This window comes from Aptenodytes patagonicus, chromosome 2, assembly GCF_965638725.1.
Source record: "Aptenodytes patagonicus chromosome 2, bAptPat1.pri.cur, whole genome shotgun sequence".
Taxonomy (NCBI): domain Eukaryota; kingdom Metazoa; phylum Chordata; class Aves; order Sphenisciformes; family Spheniscidae; genus Aptenodytes; species Aptenodytes patagonicus.
In genome coordinates, this window is record NC_134950.1 from 154,896,354 (window position 1) to 154,911,242 (window position 14,889).

At 43.3% G+C, this 14,889-nt stretch overlaps 1 protein-coding gene across 4 annotated transcripts in view; it reads left to right on the plus strand.

Annotated features, from left to right (window-relative positions):
- The window catches only part of JCAD (junctional cadherin 5 associated), a 66,976-nt gene extending 52,871 nt beyond the window's left edge, over positions 1 to 14,105 (plus strand). For 2 of the 4 annotated variants that reach the window (XM_076331782.1, XM_076331781.1), the window contains 2 exons: positions 887 to 4,539; positions 8,574 to 14,105. In XM_076331782.1, coding sequence (XP_076187897.1) covers positions 887 to 4,539; positions 8,574 to 8,608 — 3,688 coding nt within the window. In that variant the 3' untranslated portion in view covers positions 8,609 to 14,105. Of the gene's footprint in view, positions 1 to 886; positions 4,635 to 8,573 lie in introns of those variants that run through there. The other 2 variants (XM_076331780.1, XM_076331779.1) reach the window with 1 other exon arrangement.
- The last annotated feature ends 784 nt before the right edge of the window (positions 14,106 to 14,889 follow it).

A 14,889-nucleotide genomic window follows, 5' to 3' on the forward strand; every position in this document is an offset into this window, starting at 1 on the left:
GTTCAAGTAGAAGATTAATTATTTATATAGAAAGGTACCAATTTTGCTCAGCAGTAATACATTAAATAGTTTACAGTCTGTTCAGAACACACAAAGAACCTATTCTGCTCATGTAAATCTGTGTTCTAAATTTATAATCCACAATAAAATGTCTAATGTCTTTCATATTTCAGTAATAGATTGCTGGAGTTAATCCCCCTTTTATTTAACAGTGTTATACCTTTGAGGTATTTTAGATTTCAAATATTCATTCCATCTTATTCAGAACTGTGCTGATACATCACCATTATTGTGGCATGTATCATTTCATCCAAAGCACTTTGAAGAAATTTGTTCCCTTTGAAAGATGAACAAGAATCAACACTGGAAATGACATGTTTAATTTCAGCTCTTGTACTAGGATGCAAATCATGCTTCTTACAAAATATATCTTATGAAATAGTCCCCTACCTGTTCTTCCTACCTCTGCTTTTTAGCTTTGGATTCCTGTTAAACTTGCGTACCACAGTAGTCCCCGTGACGTCTATAGGTTTTGATGTAGCAGAGTGCAGAAATAAGTTCAACACAATCATTTTTGGTTTTCTGGTGTCCAACGAGGAAGGCTGTGCATGTTTGCACAGCACGTAACTATGTGCATTTGTTTCTCTTTCTAACAAACAGCTTTGCACAGCTAACAACATGCCAGCAGAGCATCAGTCCCTTCCTTTGCTCATGTTAATGACTGACTTTTAAATCCTCTCATTAAAATCATAAAGTCATCTGGTTGCGAATAGATTACACAAACCCCATTGGCATAACTCAACATTTGACCTCCTAATGGCCTTACCCATAAGGGAAAGAAAGGGCATCTGTGCAAACTGCCTGTGACGCTGTGTTTCTTTTTCAGGGTTTATGACAGGCCTCAATTAGCATGGTCTTCCCAGCCCAAGACTGATAAAGATCTTGCCTACTGGAGAAGACGAGGACAGGACTTCAGCGTGCTCCTGGGCTATTCCCAGAAAGGCGGTGTGGAAATGAAAGGCGTGGCCGCAGCCCCGGGGGCACCCCGGCACCCCAAGGAGAGTCAGCTGAAGGTGGGGACGGGTGCAGGTTATGTCAGAAGAAGCGGCTTGCAGGAGAGCTGTGAAGTGCCTGGCGACTGCAAATGGCAAAGTCTGGGAATGGAAAGCTGGAACCAGCCAAAAAAGGTAGGAAGGCAAATGTCCGAGGGTGACAGGGAGAAGCTGCTTCAAGAGCTGTATTCGCTGACCCTGGGAGACAACGTACTGAGCGCCCACAACAAGGGGAAATCCCAGTCCTTGCCGAGGGTTCTTTCGCCGGAGAGCATGAGGTGCGTGGAAATGCCCCCGCTGACCAACAGTAACAACTCGCTCAGCGTAACTAAAACCCCCTCCTATCCCCCGAACAGACTGAGTGTGGAACCAGCCAAGCACCATGAAACGGGAGGCCATTTCCTTCCCCTGGTGAAACCCAAGTACGGGAGACCTCTGAAACCTCCATCCTATGAACAGCAGCGGCAGACGAGGGCACCTGCAGAAACCGCGGGTTTCCAGGACCACTACCAGAAAGATGAACCCATCTCCTACTTAGCCAAAGGTAATGAGCCCAGGCAAGATGCTTGCATTCAAGAGTCTGGTTTGGAGCCCCCGGTCTACGTACCTCCTCCTTCCTACAAATCCCCACCTCATCAAAACGTGACCCCACATCCCCTCAATGAAGTGCCTAACACCAACACGTATGCCACCAGTGATCAGCAAGGTCCTGCAGAGCGGGTTGTCCCCTGCCAAAGACCAGTTGCGAATACTTTTGAAGTAGGGGGGGACCCTTGCAAAGACAACTATCTTCCTCATGGGAAGCAAAGCCATGCGAGGCGCCCCACTGACTACCTGCGTTCTGTTCAGTATATTCCCTTTGATGATCCTCGGATACGACATATTAAAATTGCACCACCAGCAGGTCTGCAGGACAACACTAAATACACTGAAAATGCATGTAGTCCCAGTTCTGGTGCTTTGCAAGAGAGAGATCTTGAAGTACAGTACAACAGTGCCTTTTTGGATGCATCAGACTTGTCCAATTCTGCAAAGGGAGAAAGAACTTCCGACAGCTCCACCCATAGCAACAGATGGTTGGCACCATCCATCCGAGGTCAGGAAAATTGTGCCTTGCCGGACCAAAGAGACAGTTGTAGCACAACTAATCACAGCCCCCGTAACGAAGCCAGTGCAGAGTACACAAAAGGCAAACTTTCTGTAAGAAATTCACATATGGACAGCACCTGTGAGACTGTTACAAAAGTGAAAAAGTTTGAACCTGGAACTGGGATGCAGAGCAAAAAGAGTTCAAAGAAAAAAATGAATGAAACTATATTTTGTTTGGTCTCTATCCCAGTTAAATCAGAATCCAATGTGCCAGATACAGATAGGAACAACAACATAACCCAGAGCCCTGATAAGAATGGGTTTGATAACAATGGGGCTTTGCAAGAACAAAGTCTCTTGAGTATGTCTTCGACGGACTTGGAGTTACAAGCGCTTACAGGAAGCATGACCAATAAAAATGAGTTACAAAAACAAGAGCTGTGGAGACCAGAAGAGTTCAAACAAATGAATGACCTCAGATTTATTCAGCCTACAAAACACAGAGAGCTCAAATACTCTGGCTCCTGGCCAGGTGATCAGTACAAAGACCAGCAGACACAGACCAGTTTTGCCGAAGAACCTAAAAGCCCACAATTTTTCCATGGTACAAAGCCTGGGCAGCCCAATAGTAAGAAACCGCTGTCTCCAAAGCTCCTAGGATGTACAGCATCCACAATAGGGTCAAAACAGATAGGGTTACCTTCTGACGAGAGAAGCTGCAGACAGAGGGCTTACGGTATGAAGGGTCAGATGTACCTCAGCCAGTCTAGCAACAGCGCATTTTCTAGGACTGCCACCTCAGTCCTGCAGGCCCCCTCCCCGAAAGCCCACCAGAGCCAGCCTGTGCCTTCCCAGGAGAGGGAAACCAGCCTTCTTTCCAAGGGAGATGTAGTTAAGGGAGAAGCAGGCGCTCCCTGCAACAGTAAAGAGCTGTTTGGGCAGTTCCTGTTGAAGCCTGTAAGTCGCCGTCCCTGGGATGCAATAAGTGAGCTAGAAAGTTTTAACAAGGAGCTGCAAGGGCAGGAGGAGAGCCCAAGCAGTGAAGAATATTTGGAAAGTGCTGCGGCTTCTCCACAGGCAGGTGCCCTTACACAGAGGAGGGCGTCCAGAAATGAGAATTCGAACCAGGAGCCAAAACACGGTGGGAAATTGGAAGCAGTTGTGCCAGAGGTGCCTGTATTTAAGTCAGGAAGAGTTAAAAGTAAGTCTGAAAGTTGGAGCATGGGGACGGAGCATGGCAGTGAGCCGGGCTGCGTTGGCTCTCAAGGCTCCTCGCAGCCAGGAGGGAGCAGTGAAGGAGTCGGGCCAGCAGATGGAAGTCTGATAACAGAAATGAGGACGGGGGAAGCCAAGAGCAGAACAAGCAAGCAGCCAGTTCGCGTGGGCCCTCTCAAGAGAGTTTTGTCCAGTAGCCCAAGCAGTTCGTGTCGCAGTAATCCTTTCAATAACCCTGTCTTGCAGGAGATGAGCAAAGACCAAAATTACCTAGACTTTGTTAAACTGAGCAAAGGTGCAACTCCCACAAATGATACGGCGTTAGAGAGAGGCTCGGTAGTACGCTTGTCACTAACAAAGAGGAACCAAGGGCACTCTGAGCCAGATTTGAGGTCAGTGGGACTTGATGTAGCCCCGGGACCTGGTGCTAACAATTCTGATCACTCTTCAAATGCAAATGCAGTGGAAATCCCTGTGAATGAGTCATTGCAGGCAAGAGCTGCAAGAATTTTAGGTATAGATATAGCAGTGGAGTCTCTCCTTCCGGATGACCACGTTGGGCCCGCCCCAGGCACTAGCCCTGCAAATGGTGCCCAGGACTTTGAGTCATCAGTGAGGAGCACAGTAAGTGACAAAGAAGGAAAAAAAGATGGTTCTTATGAAGGCAGACGAAAATGTGGCTGGACAGAAAGTGCTCTCTTTGTTGGAGTGGGAAGACGATCTTTATACCCTGATGAATGCCAGACCACTCAGCAGGAAGCCAGCACTAAAACACTGGTAACTGAGCAAGTTCTTGAACAACCTGCAAGTCCTAGCCGAGGTGAGGACCAAAACTTGGTTTGCAAGTCAGCTGTGTATCAGCATTCAGAAAAGAGAGTGAGAAGCACCTCGAAAGTGATAGAGACACTCCAAGGCAAGCTCACTTCTCCACCTAGCCGGACTGCCATGGATCGCTTAGTGCGAATGAAAGAAGTTGACTCTGTGTCCCGGATGAGACGTCTGAGCATTAAGAGCGCAGACTCGGGAGAGGAGGTGGATGAGGAGAAGCTGTCAAGGGTACAAGAGGAGAGAGGAAGCAAACTGGCAAGCTCAGGGGCTGTTTCCAAGCGTGTTATCTCTCTCAGTGAAAATGGATATTTAGGTGGAATGGACAAGAAGAAGATCGACAGAGATTTTTCTTTAGGTAAGACACTATTGTGGGAGATCCAAGTGGGTACCATTTCCTTATGTAATGGGCATGATCCATTTGCTGATGCCCACATAATGCTGCTCAAATAGTAACAGCCTGTAGGTGGTAGTACCCCTGTCTGGTTGCCACCCTCTTTGCTCTCCTTGTAGAAGAGATAACATGAGTGTTCTCTGATCCCATTTTAGGAAAAGTTACTGTAAAACTCGTGATACTGAAACTCATTCACAGAGACTGGAGCACTCCCTGAGGTCTTATCTCTGTTTAATTGTTTCAGGGAACGGCCAGCTTCAAACAGCAGAGTTCAAAGATAGTCACTCTAGTGCCAGTGTTTGGGAACACGTGGTGATTTAATCATAGCCTCTCCTTGAATACCCATTTTTTCCCTCTCTAATACTTAAGGAGACACATACTATATCAGAGTTCAGAAGAAACTAAAAATAAAAATCTGATGTTCTTCTGTGAAGCCTCTGGGAAATGGCTGCATTAAGGGGCCTGGAAAATTCTCTCTCTCTCTCATGAATATTTTCCAGATCAGGTGTTGAGAATAACTGTTATCCCCAGGTCAAATGGAAAGTTGACTTTTTCAGTGAACACCTTTTTTTTTTTTTTTTTTTTTGTGTTCCTCATCTCTCAAAAGCATATAAACTTTTGTAGTCCATATGCATCCCCAAAGTAACATGAGCTGTTCTCTCTCCAAAACAGTTTTCATATGGCATTGTGTTGAACAACTGAAAATCAGTTATTGCCATAGATCTGTGTAAAGGGATAAATCTCCCAGGCCACCTGTCTAGTCCATTAAATTAATTGGAGTGAGCGAATGTATGGTGTGAAAGTTGTTAAATTAACATTAATCTCCTCCTTCATTTTTTCATCTTCTCTGTAACAGCTGACGCTCTACCTTGAAATCTGCACAGGTTATTCATTAAACCTCATTGATATAAATCTGTTCACAGTTTTCCAGTACAGAGGGACTGAAATTAAATGGAGCATACTTTAAAGTGGACTTATGTATTTCCATCTGAAGAGAAATATTTGTCTGAGTTCTAAGTATTGGCTCCTGCAGTCTTGCAGCCTTTCCCTTCACGTCTTTTTCTGTATCCCACAGCTCTGTGTCTCTTTCTGCTCTGAACTGTATTTCTCTAGACCAGATTTTCCAAACAGGCTAATTCAGCTCCCTTGTGCCCATCAGGTCTAGTATGCCCCACATGTATTTCATAAGCTTTCCTCCCTTGGGGTTTCTGCTGGAGTGAAGAAAATAACTGTTGTGGTGACATGACTTCAGGGATGTATCAAAACAGATTGTGTGTGTTTTATTGGAGGGTTATTCTGCAGTAAATTAGGTCTAAATTTATCTCTCTTGCTGACAATGCCAGGCTTGTATTCTGCAGCGTGTTCCCACTGCAGCAGTTCCCTTGCAGACATAACAGCCCTCCCCACATCTGGATAGATGTCCCTTCCTGCTGCGCACATCTAGTACCGCAGGGTAACACGCACTCACACGGGGCGGGAAGGCGTCTCCTCCACTGGCCTCTTCCCATCCAAAAAGACCCTGATTTCCTGATGGCCACAAGATCTTCACCTTACTTTAACGGGGCAGGACTGAAGATTCATGTTTGTAGAAACGCCTGATGTTTCGTCTTCCTCTGTTAACCCTCACTCCAACTTCCAGACTAGCTCACTGGTACCACTGAAAGCCAAAATGAGAATTAATCCTGGAAAACCACTGTATTTGTTGCTTTTAAAGAGTAAATATTGCTAAAGGCCATTCTATTTGGAGTGAGGTAGGGCGATGTTAGTCTTACAATTGCAGACTGGGCCTGTCGCAGAGGCTAGAGGCCTTAGCAGAAACAAGCTTTCGCATGTATAATGCACCTTGGCAGATGAACAGTCATCTCAGAGGAAGAGCTCTGCCGAAACTCAGTGCAAGGAGCTCATCTTACTGTGCAAATACTGCCATTAGAAGAACATCTCCAAATGTTCCCAAATGCACTGGGTGTCTTTTCTCTTTTGCTGTTTGAAGACTGCTTCCATAAGGCTGCTGATCTGGCTTTGTTTCTGTAGAGAGCATTTCAAATGAGCTCAACCAAATGTTGAATAAACATTTCTGTATCAGTGCTAGAACTCCAGTGTTTGTCCCCCCAGAAGTGTGACATAGCCTGGCAGTCTGGCCCTTTTGTGTCCTTGGTTTAGGTGCTGAGGATGTGGGTATGCTTTCAAGGAATAAACTGAGCCACGCAGAGGCTCCGTGTCTTGTGGCCTGATTTTCTCCCCCCTGCCACTCCCCGAAACAGGGAGCACCTGCAATTTTGTGGGGACTTCTATTAGTGTGCATGTGTCTGGCCTTAGGAGAATCAGGTTTCTGAACTGTAAATCCATTTTTATTCTTAAGTCAACCTCGCACAGAACAGTTCAGAATTTTTGTACATTCTAGCAGTTTAGATGGCAAAATATTTACAATTGAAAAAATGTTACTGCTTTAGAGGCATCTTCCCACATTGTCAGTGCATTAAGCTTAGAAAGATGCAGCGTTACCCTGGAGTGCACTAGCCCTCAAAAACTTTTTTCCTCTTGATTTTTTGCATTCATGTGGTGTTCTTGAAGTTTGGAAACACCAGAAGAGGCTGAATAGTGATAAGCAGTTCGAAAACATAGGTGTTGCTGGCACAGACTGCTTTCTTGGCTGGCCTAGCAATTTGAGGAGAGTGGGCAAGAGAAGCAATTAAAGATCCTGCACCAGGAATCCACCCACTGGGGACAAATCCAGTTCTTTCTTAGCCAGTCCCCCCTTGATATGAGTCTGGATGCTGCGGATGGACCACTTGCACGCAGGAGTGAAAATTTCCCTCTGAGGATTTTTATGCTTGTTTGAATAAAGACATTCACTCACATCAACATAAAAGTCCTAAAAGTGAACGTTTTACTCCAAAGTGTGATATTTATGTGTACAACTATTTTCATATATATGAAAATATATATATATGCTCACCAGTTTAAATGCGAGTGCTGTACGAGTACAGCCTACGGGAGGAATGTTTAAGGTTAGCACAGATACCCAGGTTGCGTAAGACCAGCAAGTAGCACACGGTAGCACGGGCTGCAGTGCTGGTTTGTCCAGGCCCCTGTGTGCCTACAGACTCCTCCATAGGTAGCCCTGGTTCCTCCATGCCATGACCGTGCATCCCAAGGAGCCTAGGGTAAGTCAGACATGTGCATGATGGCACAGGGCAGGCAGATCTCACAAGGCAAAGCCCTTTCATTGCAATCCTATCCCAGAGTCACAAGGGTGAAGAAAAAGGCTTGTATCTGCTCACTTCACGGCCAATGTTGGGATAAATCCAATAAAAAAATCCGATAGATGAGTGTCCTTGGGGCTTCAGGAAAAGAAAAACAAAGTGTGGTCTGTCCTGTGAACTGACAAGAGGTAGGCTGAAAATGAAGACCAATGTTAGTAAGCCAGTCCAGTGCTTTAGTGAATAATGTTCAAAATGTGAGCTGCAGTTTTGCAGGCTGAAGCGAGACAGTCTAACCACAGTGATGCAACGCAGCTGTGCTTTCCTGTATTCTGTTGAATTAATCTGAAACCAAGGATTTGCAACCGAATGAAAAGACCCTGATGACTGGATGGCATCATCCCTTCTTCAGCCAGCCTTAAGCACCCTGCTAGGATGCTTAAACCATTTACCTGTCCTTAGTGTTCAGTACAAGGGGGGCAAATCTTACGTCTTTCTCTCCCTGTCAAAGCATCTGAAAACGAGAAGTAATCACTTAGCAGTCAGTGTGCTTGTTTCTACCTACTCAAGGTTTCCCAAATTATATCTGCATGCATTTGATCCAAGTTGCTCCCGAATTACACTGGTGTAAATACAGAATTTGGGTCAGGAATGTAGTATGTATCTTTAAGGCTGTAAGTCCAGTATTAGCTTCTTTTTTTAATAAAAACTAAGGAAAAGATGTCTCATTTCCGCAGCTAGCAACGTTGAATAGATTTCACAATACATTATTAATAGTGTTTTCTTATATTTTTTCAGATACATATGACCCCACCAAAGTTGAAAAGGTGTGAGATGAATGGAGAGGAGAATAGAGATTTCTGCTCTACTAAGAATGTTTCACTGACTTTTTTTTCCTGGGTGCTTTTTGTTTGTTTTTTGTTCTTTGATGCTTGGAAATTGCCTCCATTTGTGGTGTTCATGGTGTACTCGTAATGCCTTTACCACTGTCACTAGGAATTAGCTATTCATATCTGAAACTGTTGTGGAGACCATAGAAAAATCTGACTTCTACATTGGAACCATCTGGCTTTGTAGTGTTAAGACTTAATACCTACCGTTGGCAAAGAGTTTTTATCTGAACTCTATTTCACTCTTCAGCGGGGATGATGAAATGCATGAAGTGAGGCTTTTGAGCTTTCTATTTGGTGTAAATGTAAACGTGGGAGATAGTGAAATGATTTTTAAAAGAATGTGAATTTATAAGCTAAACTTCTAAGTATCTACAGTCTAAACTTTGTTTAACTTAAGGGATTTTTGGCCATAAGTAGAAAGTGCTGCTGCACTACATGGGGGAAGGAATGCGAGAGAATGGTAGCGAAGACTGATTGTGAAATTATTTCTGACTTCCAGAGCTTGAATTTACTCGGATTAAATACTTACTTGCCACCTAGACAGAAGAAAAGCAAAAACCCCAAAGCTTCTAAAAGATGGAAGACTTTTGTAGTACAGTGTACAGAACGTGTAATTATAGTAGCTGGCAACTAGTGTTTCAAACCAATGCAAAGTATACCACTGGCTCTTTTGCACTCAGTATTACCTATTTTTGTTTTGCTGTTTAGAAATTCTTTATATGAAAGAATAGTAGCTGGTTTAAAATAGCCCATTTTAACAAAGTAACTATATTTCTTGTTACAGAATACTATCTATTTTTCTACGATGTAAACAATTGCTAACGAGTGGCAAGTATAAAGAAGTATTATTATTATTATTATTATAATATTTTAAGAAGACTTATCCCTCTGAGTGAAGGTGCCCCAAGCAGATTTCACTTGCGTATCTTAATGCACACTCCATATTGCCACACACTCAGTAGTGCTACCTTATTTTGTTCTGAAGAGAGCCATCTATGTATGTATGTATGTACTACAGGGTTAATTTCTATTTTTCCCCACTCAACCCTTGGATTGTTCTTCCTGGAGCCACTTTCTGAAACACAGCTGAGAACCGTCTGGGCTGGTGTTGCTGCCATTACATTCCAGTGACGGTGATTACCAAAAAGTGGGTTTGGATCTTTGTCCCGGTGTCTCTGAGCAGCTCAGAAAATACCTGGTTGCTTTCTTTTATTTTGTTCCCTTTTACACATTATGGGTTTGGATTAGGCCAGTGTATAAAAATAAACAAACCTGGGTTTAATTCTTCCCTGAAGTCAACTGATGTTGCTGGGGAGGAGTTCAGGTGTCTTCTTGACGGCATTTAAATACATGGCTTTAAGTATATTTTATCTGCACACACAAATGCATGAATTACAGAGTTTATAATAAAGCCTATGTATTCTGCTCTTTGATACTGAATTAGCCTGCATAATATCTGTGTCTTTGAAGCCTTTATGTCCACTCCTGTGTTTTTTTGTAAGTACCTGTGTACTAACATTCTTCTGATGACTTGTTCGTGTACTTCACCGGTCTCTTCTACTGGCCTTTTCTGGTTTTTAGCATAATTTTATTTTTTAAAATCTTCTAATTTCTTGAAATATTTTTCCTAAGTCTGTAATTTGGAAAGAACGATGGGGAAAAACACTCATCCTGTGTTTTGGCAGCAAGAATTTCTTGTCTGTAACACATCATTCTGTTACATATGGACTATTTAAAGCTTGTTTGAAAAGAAAATGTGGTGTATAATTTATTTTATTAACTCTTGTGCATGCTGTGTAGCAATACTTGTTGACAAACTGTTCCCACCACTCTTACTATATCCACCTTTCTTCATCACCATCTAGGACATCTGGGGGCTAGTAAATAGCTACAAAACGTTTCTCCCCCTGCTCCCCCGCCCCAATTCTGCCCATTAAAAAACAGTTCTTGAAGAGGATTGTTTCAACTCTCATCATCCCACTTACTAGTAAAGCTGAGGTGCCTAGCAATAACTTGAAAGTTTTAATTTATCCTTGATTTCTGGGGAACTGTAAATTGTCACATATAACCAGTCCTACTACCTTCAGTTCACATCTCTGTGGAACAAGAGTTTTCTGTGCATTTTATTTTCTTCTGATGGGGAGGGGATTAATTGATTTTGCAACCTGTTTCATCAGTCATGTCAAGTAACTACTTTTCCAATGCTTGTGAACAGCCGAGATCTTAAAAAAAAAAAAGAAAAGAAAAGAAAAGAAAAAAGGAAAGAAATAGGAAAGAGCAATATTGCGGGGAAGGTTTTATTGGCTAAGAATGAGAAATTAAAACCTAGAAAGTTAGTAAGCTGTGTTTTGCAGTAGTATGTGACTGACCAGTGGATGAAAGACTAGAATTAGTACTACTTTAAAAATGGTGTATTCCTCTAACAGCACTAGCTGTTTCATTTCATACTATGATACAGACAACTAAGAAATACATGGAATACAGTTTTATGAATGATTGTGGCTTAGCGTTTCTACAGTACCTGTGTCATGATTAATGTGTCAGCTATGGGAATGGGCTGGATGGTACCATAGCTGAACACCTTTCCAGAAGCCTTTGCCAGTTGCAAACAGCAGTCAACAGAAAGCTCCTTTTACACCAGGTGTAGTTAAAAAACAGTAAGTGGTGACTTTCAGTGCCTGTCTCAATGGGTGCATAAAACTGTCATGGCAACAGCTGTCACTGGTAATGGCAACGGCAGGATCTCGGGGCTCTGTGGATGGAGAGGAGGAGGATGTGGCAGTCTGTTTCCAGTGCCTCCTGCAATGCAGTCGTGTGACTGCAGAGCAGCAGCGAAGAACTGTGCATTTATCTTTATTCTCAGGAGGAAGAGCAGAGCTAGAACCTCAGAAATCACGTTGTTACGAGCTGTTGTGTACCCAGCTTGTGCTGTTGCTGTACTGCTGCAGCTGGGGAAGCTGGGGTTGGATGACAGGTTATCAAAGGGCTTGGTTGGGAAGATACCGGTTTCACGAGCATTCCCAGAAATTCATGCACAAACCCCGTGCCTGGTTTATACATTTCAAAAATGTTTAATGGGGAGACTCCTCAGGAGATGGATAGCTGAATAGGACCTGCCACCTCCTTCCATTCACCCTGCTGAAATCCAGAATGGATAGTCAGCCCAAGAGGTCAGTGACAGTAACAGCACTTGGCGGCAGTGCTAAGGTGCCAGGAAGATAAACAACTAACCCAAAGTTTCAGGCTCTTCTTCTATCTGAGAAAGAAGAGTCACCCGTGAGCTTCAGGGGCTCCTGAATCGTCCTAGTCCAGCTCTACTCCCCGACGCGGACAAAGGCAGGCAAGCCCCCGGCGCTGCGGGGGGGGAGGCGCCCGGGGCCTGCCCGGAGGGGATGCCATGTTTTGAAGGTGAAAGCGCTCCCTCGTGCGGTTCCCCTCAGCACGAACTGGAAGTTTTGTTTCCACGCAGAATCGCTATTTTCGGATCCCACTCCAGTCTCCTTGCTCGATGCATTTTGAACTAGGCAGAAGTGTGGTCTGAGAAGAGCTCTTAAGTATGTGTTTCAAATCCCACTGCCGTCACAGCTACATGGGGTGGATGGGGGAGGCAAAGGAGGGAAATCCCTCTGAGTGACTCGGGATCACTGTGATTGAAATGCCCAGCCATATGCCTGACTAAGCATCGCTTGTCAGCTATTAACTCAAGAAACCTTCCCTAGGCATAAGAAGGACTGTTGTATTTCATGCCACAGGTTTTATGGCAGGTTAGGCTTTACTGCAAACTATCAAACCCATCGTGGTTCCTTGACTCAGCTCCTCACGTTGGGAGCCGATAGTCTGTACACTGAAACATCCGATAACTCTTGAAAAAAATTAAGGACAGCATATGCTTAAAGTGGCCAAGTAACAGAATTAATCTGTCACCCTTTGAAAATAACCAGTCCCAACAAGCTTATTTACCTATAAATATTAGAATTTAGTAAAATATTTCTGTTTGTTTAATATCATAAATCAATATTAATATCTAAGGTCAACATTCGGTTGCCTTTGCCGCATGGACAGCCAGCTGAATGTTAGTTTTATAGTACTCGACTTTCTCTTTGGGTTAAAACATTGCTACTTCCTTCACTGCCCCTTTTCAAAGGAAAAACTAGTGGAGTGATTGGGAGAAAAGTAGAAGTGAAATGTTCTTGCATTTTAAATGGCAGAAGTTCTTGCAATTGCATAGTGGGCACTTTTGTCCGGGTTCAAGATCTGATAGAGGCAAGTATATGTGAGAAGTGAATCTTTACTTGGCAGGAGCCATCAGTTCAAAGAAGAGAGACAAAAGATTGTTAAAGGGAATGGAAAGGATGGAGAGCTTGGCAGCCTTTTCAATGTTTTCTGTAATGTCCTTTTGGAGGACATTGGGATTTTCCTGGTTGAGGGTCAAACAATCCCCTAATTTCCCTCCACTGGCAATAAGCCATGATGCTGCAGTCCTAATTTACTGGAGTGAGATTTAATTACAAGTCTACAAAGTTCAAACTTCTATTCTTCTGCATAATCCCAATAAAGGATCAAGCTGAAGATTTCATGAGATGATGACTGTATCTCTGAATTCATTAGAAAAGTTGGGAAAATGTGATTTAATTCTTATTCAAACTTGCATGAAAATGTTCACTGCACCTCCCCCTGGGGACTAAATGAAAGCTGTTTACCATCAACTCTATTTTTAAAGAAAAAAATGTTTCAAACAAAGAAAAAGGGAAATACTGATATCAATAGCAAAGCCCAAAACCGCAATGCTACCTCCCACCCATGCTGAAAAATATGTTTGCAATATGGCTTGCAGAGCTGCACAGCAGGGAGAGGGTGAAGGGAACTTAAGTCAGAATTGACCGACACATGGCTGAGATTAGAAATAAAAATGAAATTTCCCAGCCAAGAGAAACCGCAATAACATACAGATATAAAATGAAGGAGGAACTTTCCACCCTCAACAGCAGCAATCTCAGCCTTCTTTCGAGCTCTGGACCAGCAGAGAAAATGATCAGAATAATTTCAAAAGCCATTCCTAACCTGGAAGGAAAACAAGGAGATATACGTGCTAGACAGTATATTGGTATCCTTGTGTCTTTGCCCTTACACAATGCAGATAATTCTCCACACTGACTTTCAAGATACTGTGGCCCATCTCCAAAACTAATACTATGTCATTGCCATGGTTTTCAGCTCTAACTAGCCCAAAGGCAGATTTAGAGGGATAAAAAGAGAGGAAATAGGGGTAAGCGATTACAATACTATTTATACGATATCAGAAGATTAATGTGTTTTAAGAATTTTCTTTGTATTTTTTTCTGCACAATGCAAATACTGTGTTTCTGGGCTTACGTGTAAACTGGAGGGGTGCTGTTATTCAAGAGGAGACATTCTCCAAATAAAGATTTTGCATGGATATGGTCCTGTGTGATGTTGTTGATGTTGTTATCATGGGGCAACATGGAGCATGTGTTCTGATGTTTGCACTGCCTTCGAGAAAGATAAATGTATTGGTGAAGTCTTAAAAGGCTGCAGTATTCTGCAGGGGACTGCTACCTCAAAACCTAACGTTGTGACTGGCCTGTCACACCACCAGTTACAGAAATTGTGTTTACTTGAAAGAATTACTTTCCACATCCGCACTTTCTCAGATCAGCACAGACTGTAGGTCACTCATTTCCAAGTTGTGTTCTGTTTGTTTGCTACCTTTAGGGTATGTTCTGCCTCTGTGCCAGAGTCAATTCCTCCTTTACTGCCTGGCAACCAGCCATCTGCACTGGGTAAACCTATGGTGTCAGAGCATTTTCCACTCCATGGGAGTATTTTCCACTCCCTTTGCACAAGTTGATATGGCACTGGGATAGTTTACTTTGGCTACGTTGCAGTAAAGAACGGCATGCTCTGTATCTGTGCTGATAGGACTTCAAGAGAGCTCAGTTATCAAGTTAATATAAAAAAACATCTTTTTTTTTTCAGGCAAAAGTGTAGGCTGCTCATGGCTAGAATGTGCAGCTCTGTCTTTTGTCACTGGCTCACAAGCAGGTTAGACCTTACTATCACGCTCACATATATTGCTGTGTAGAAGCAATGCATTCATCCTGGTACTCCTCACCTGTCACCAACAAACCTGTGGAACAAAAGACCCGACAGATCTGGGGAGGCTGAAGATGGAAATCATTGTGGCAGTTTCGCTCTCCTTT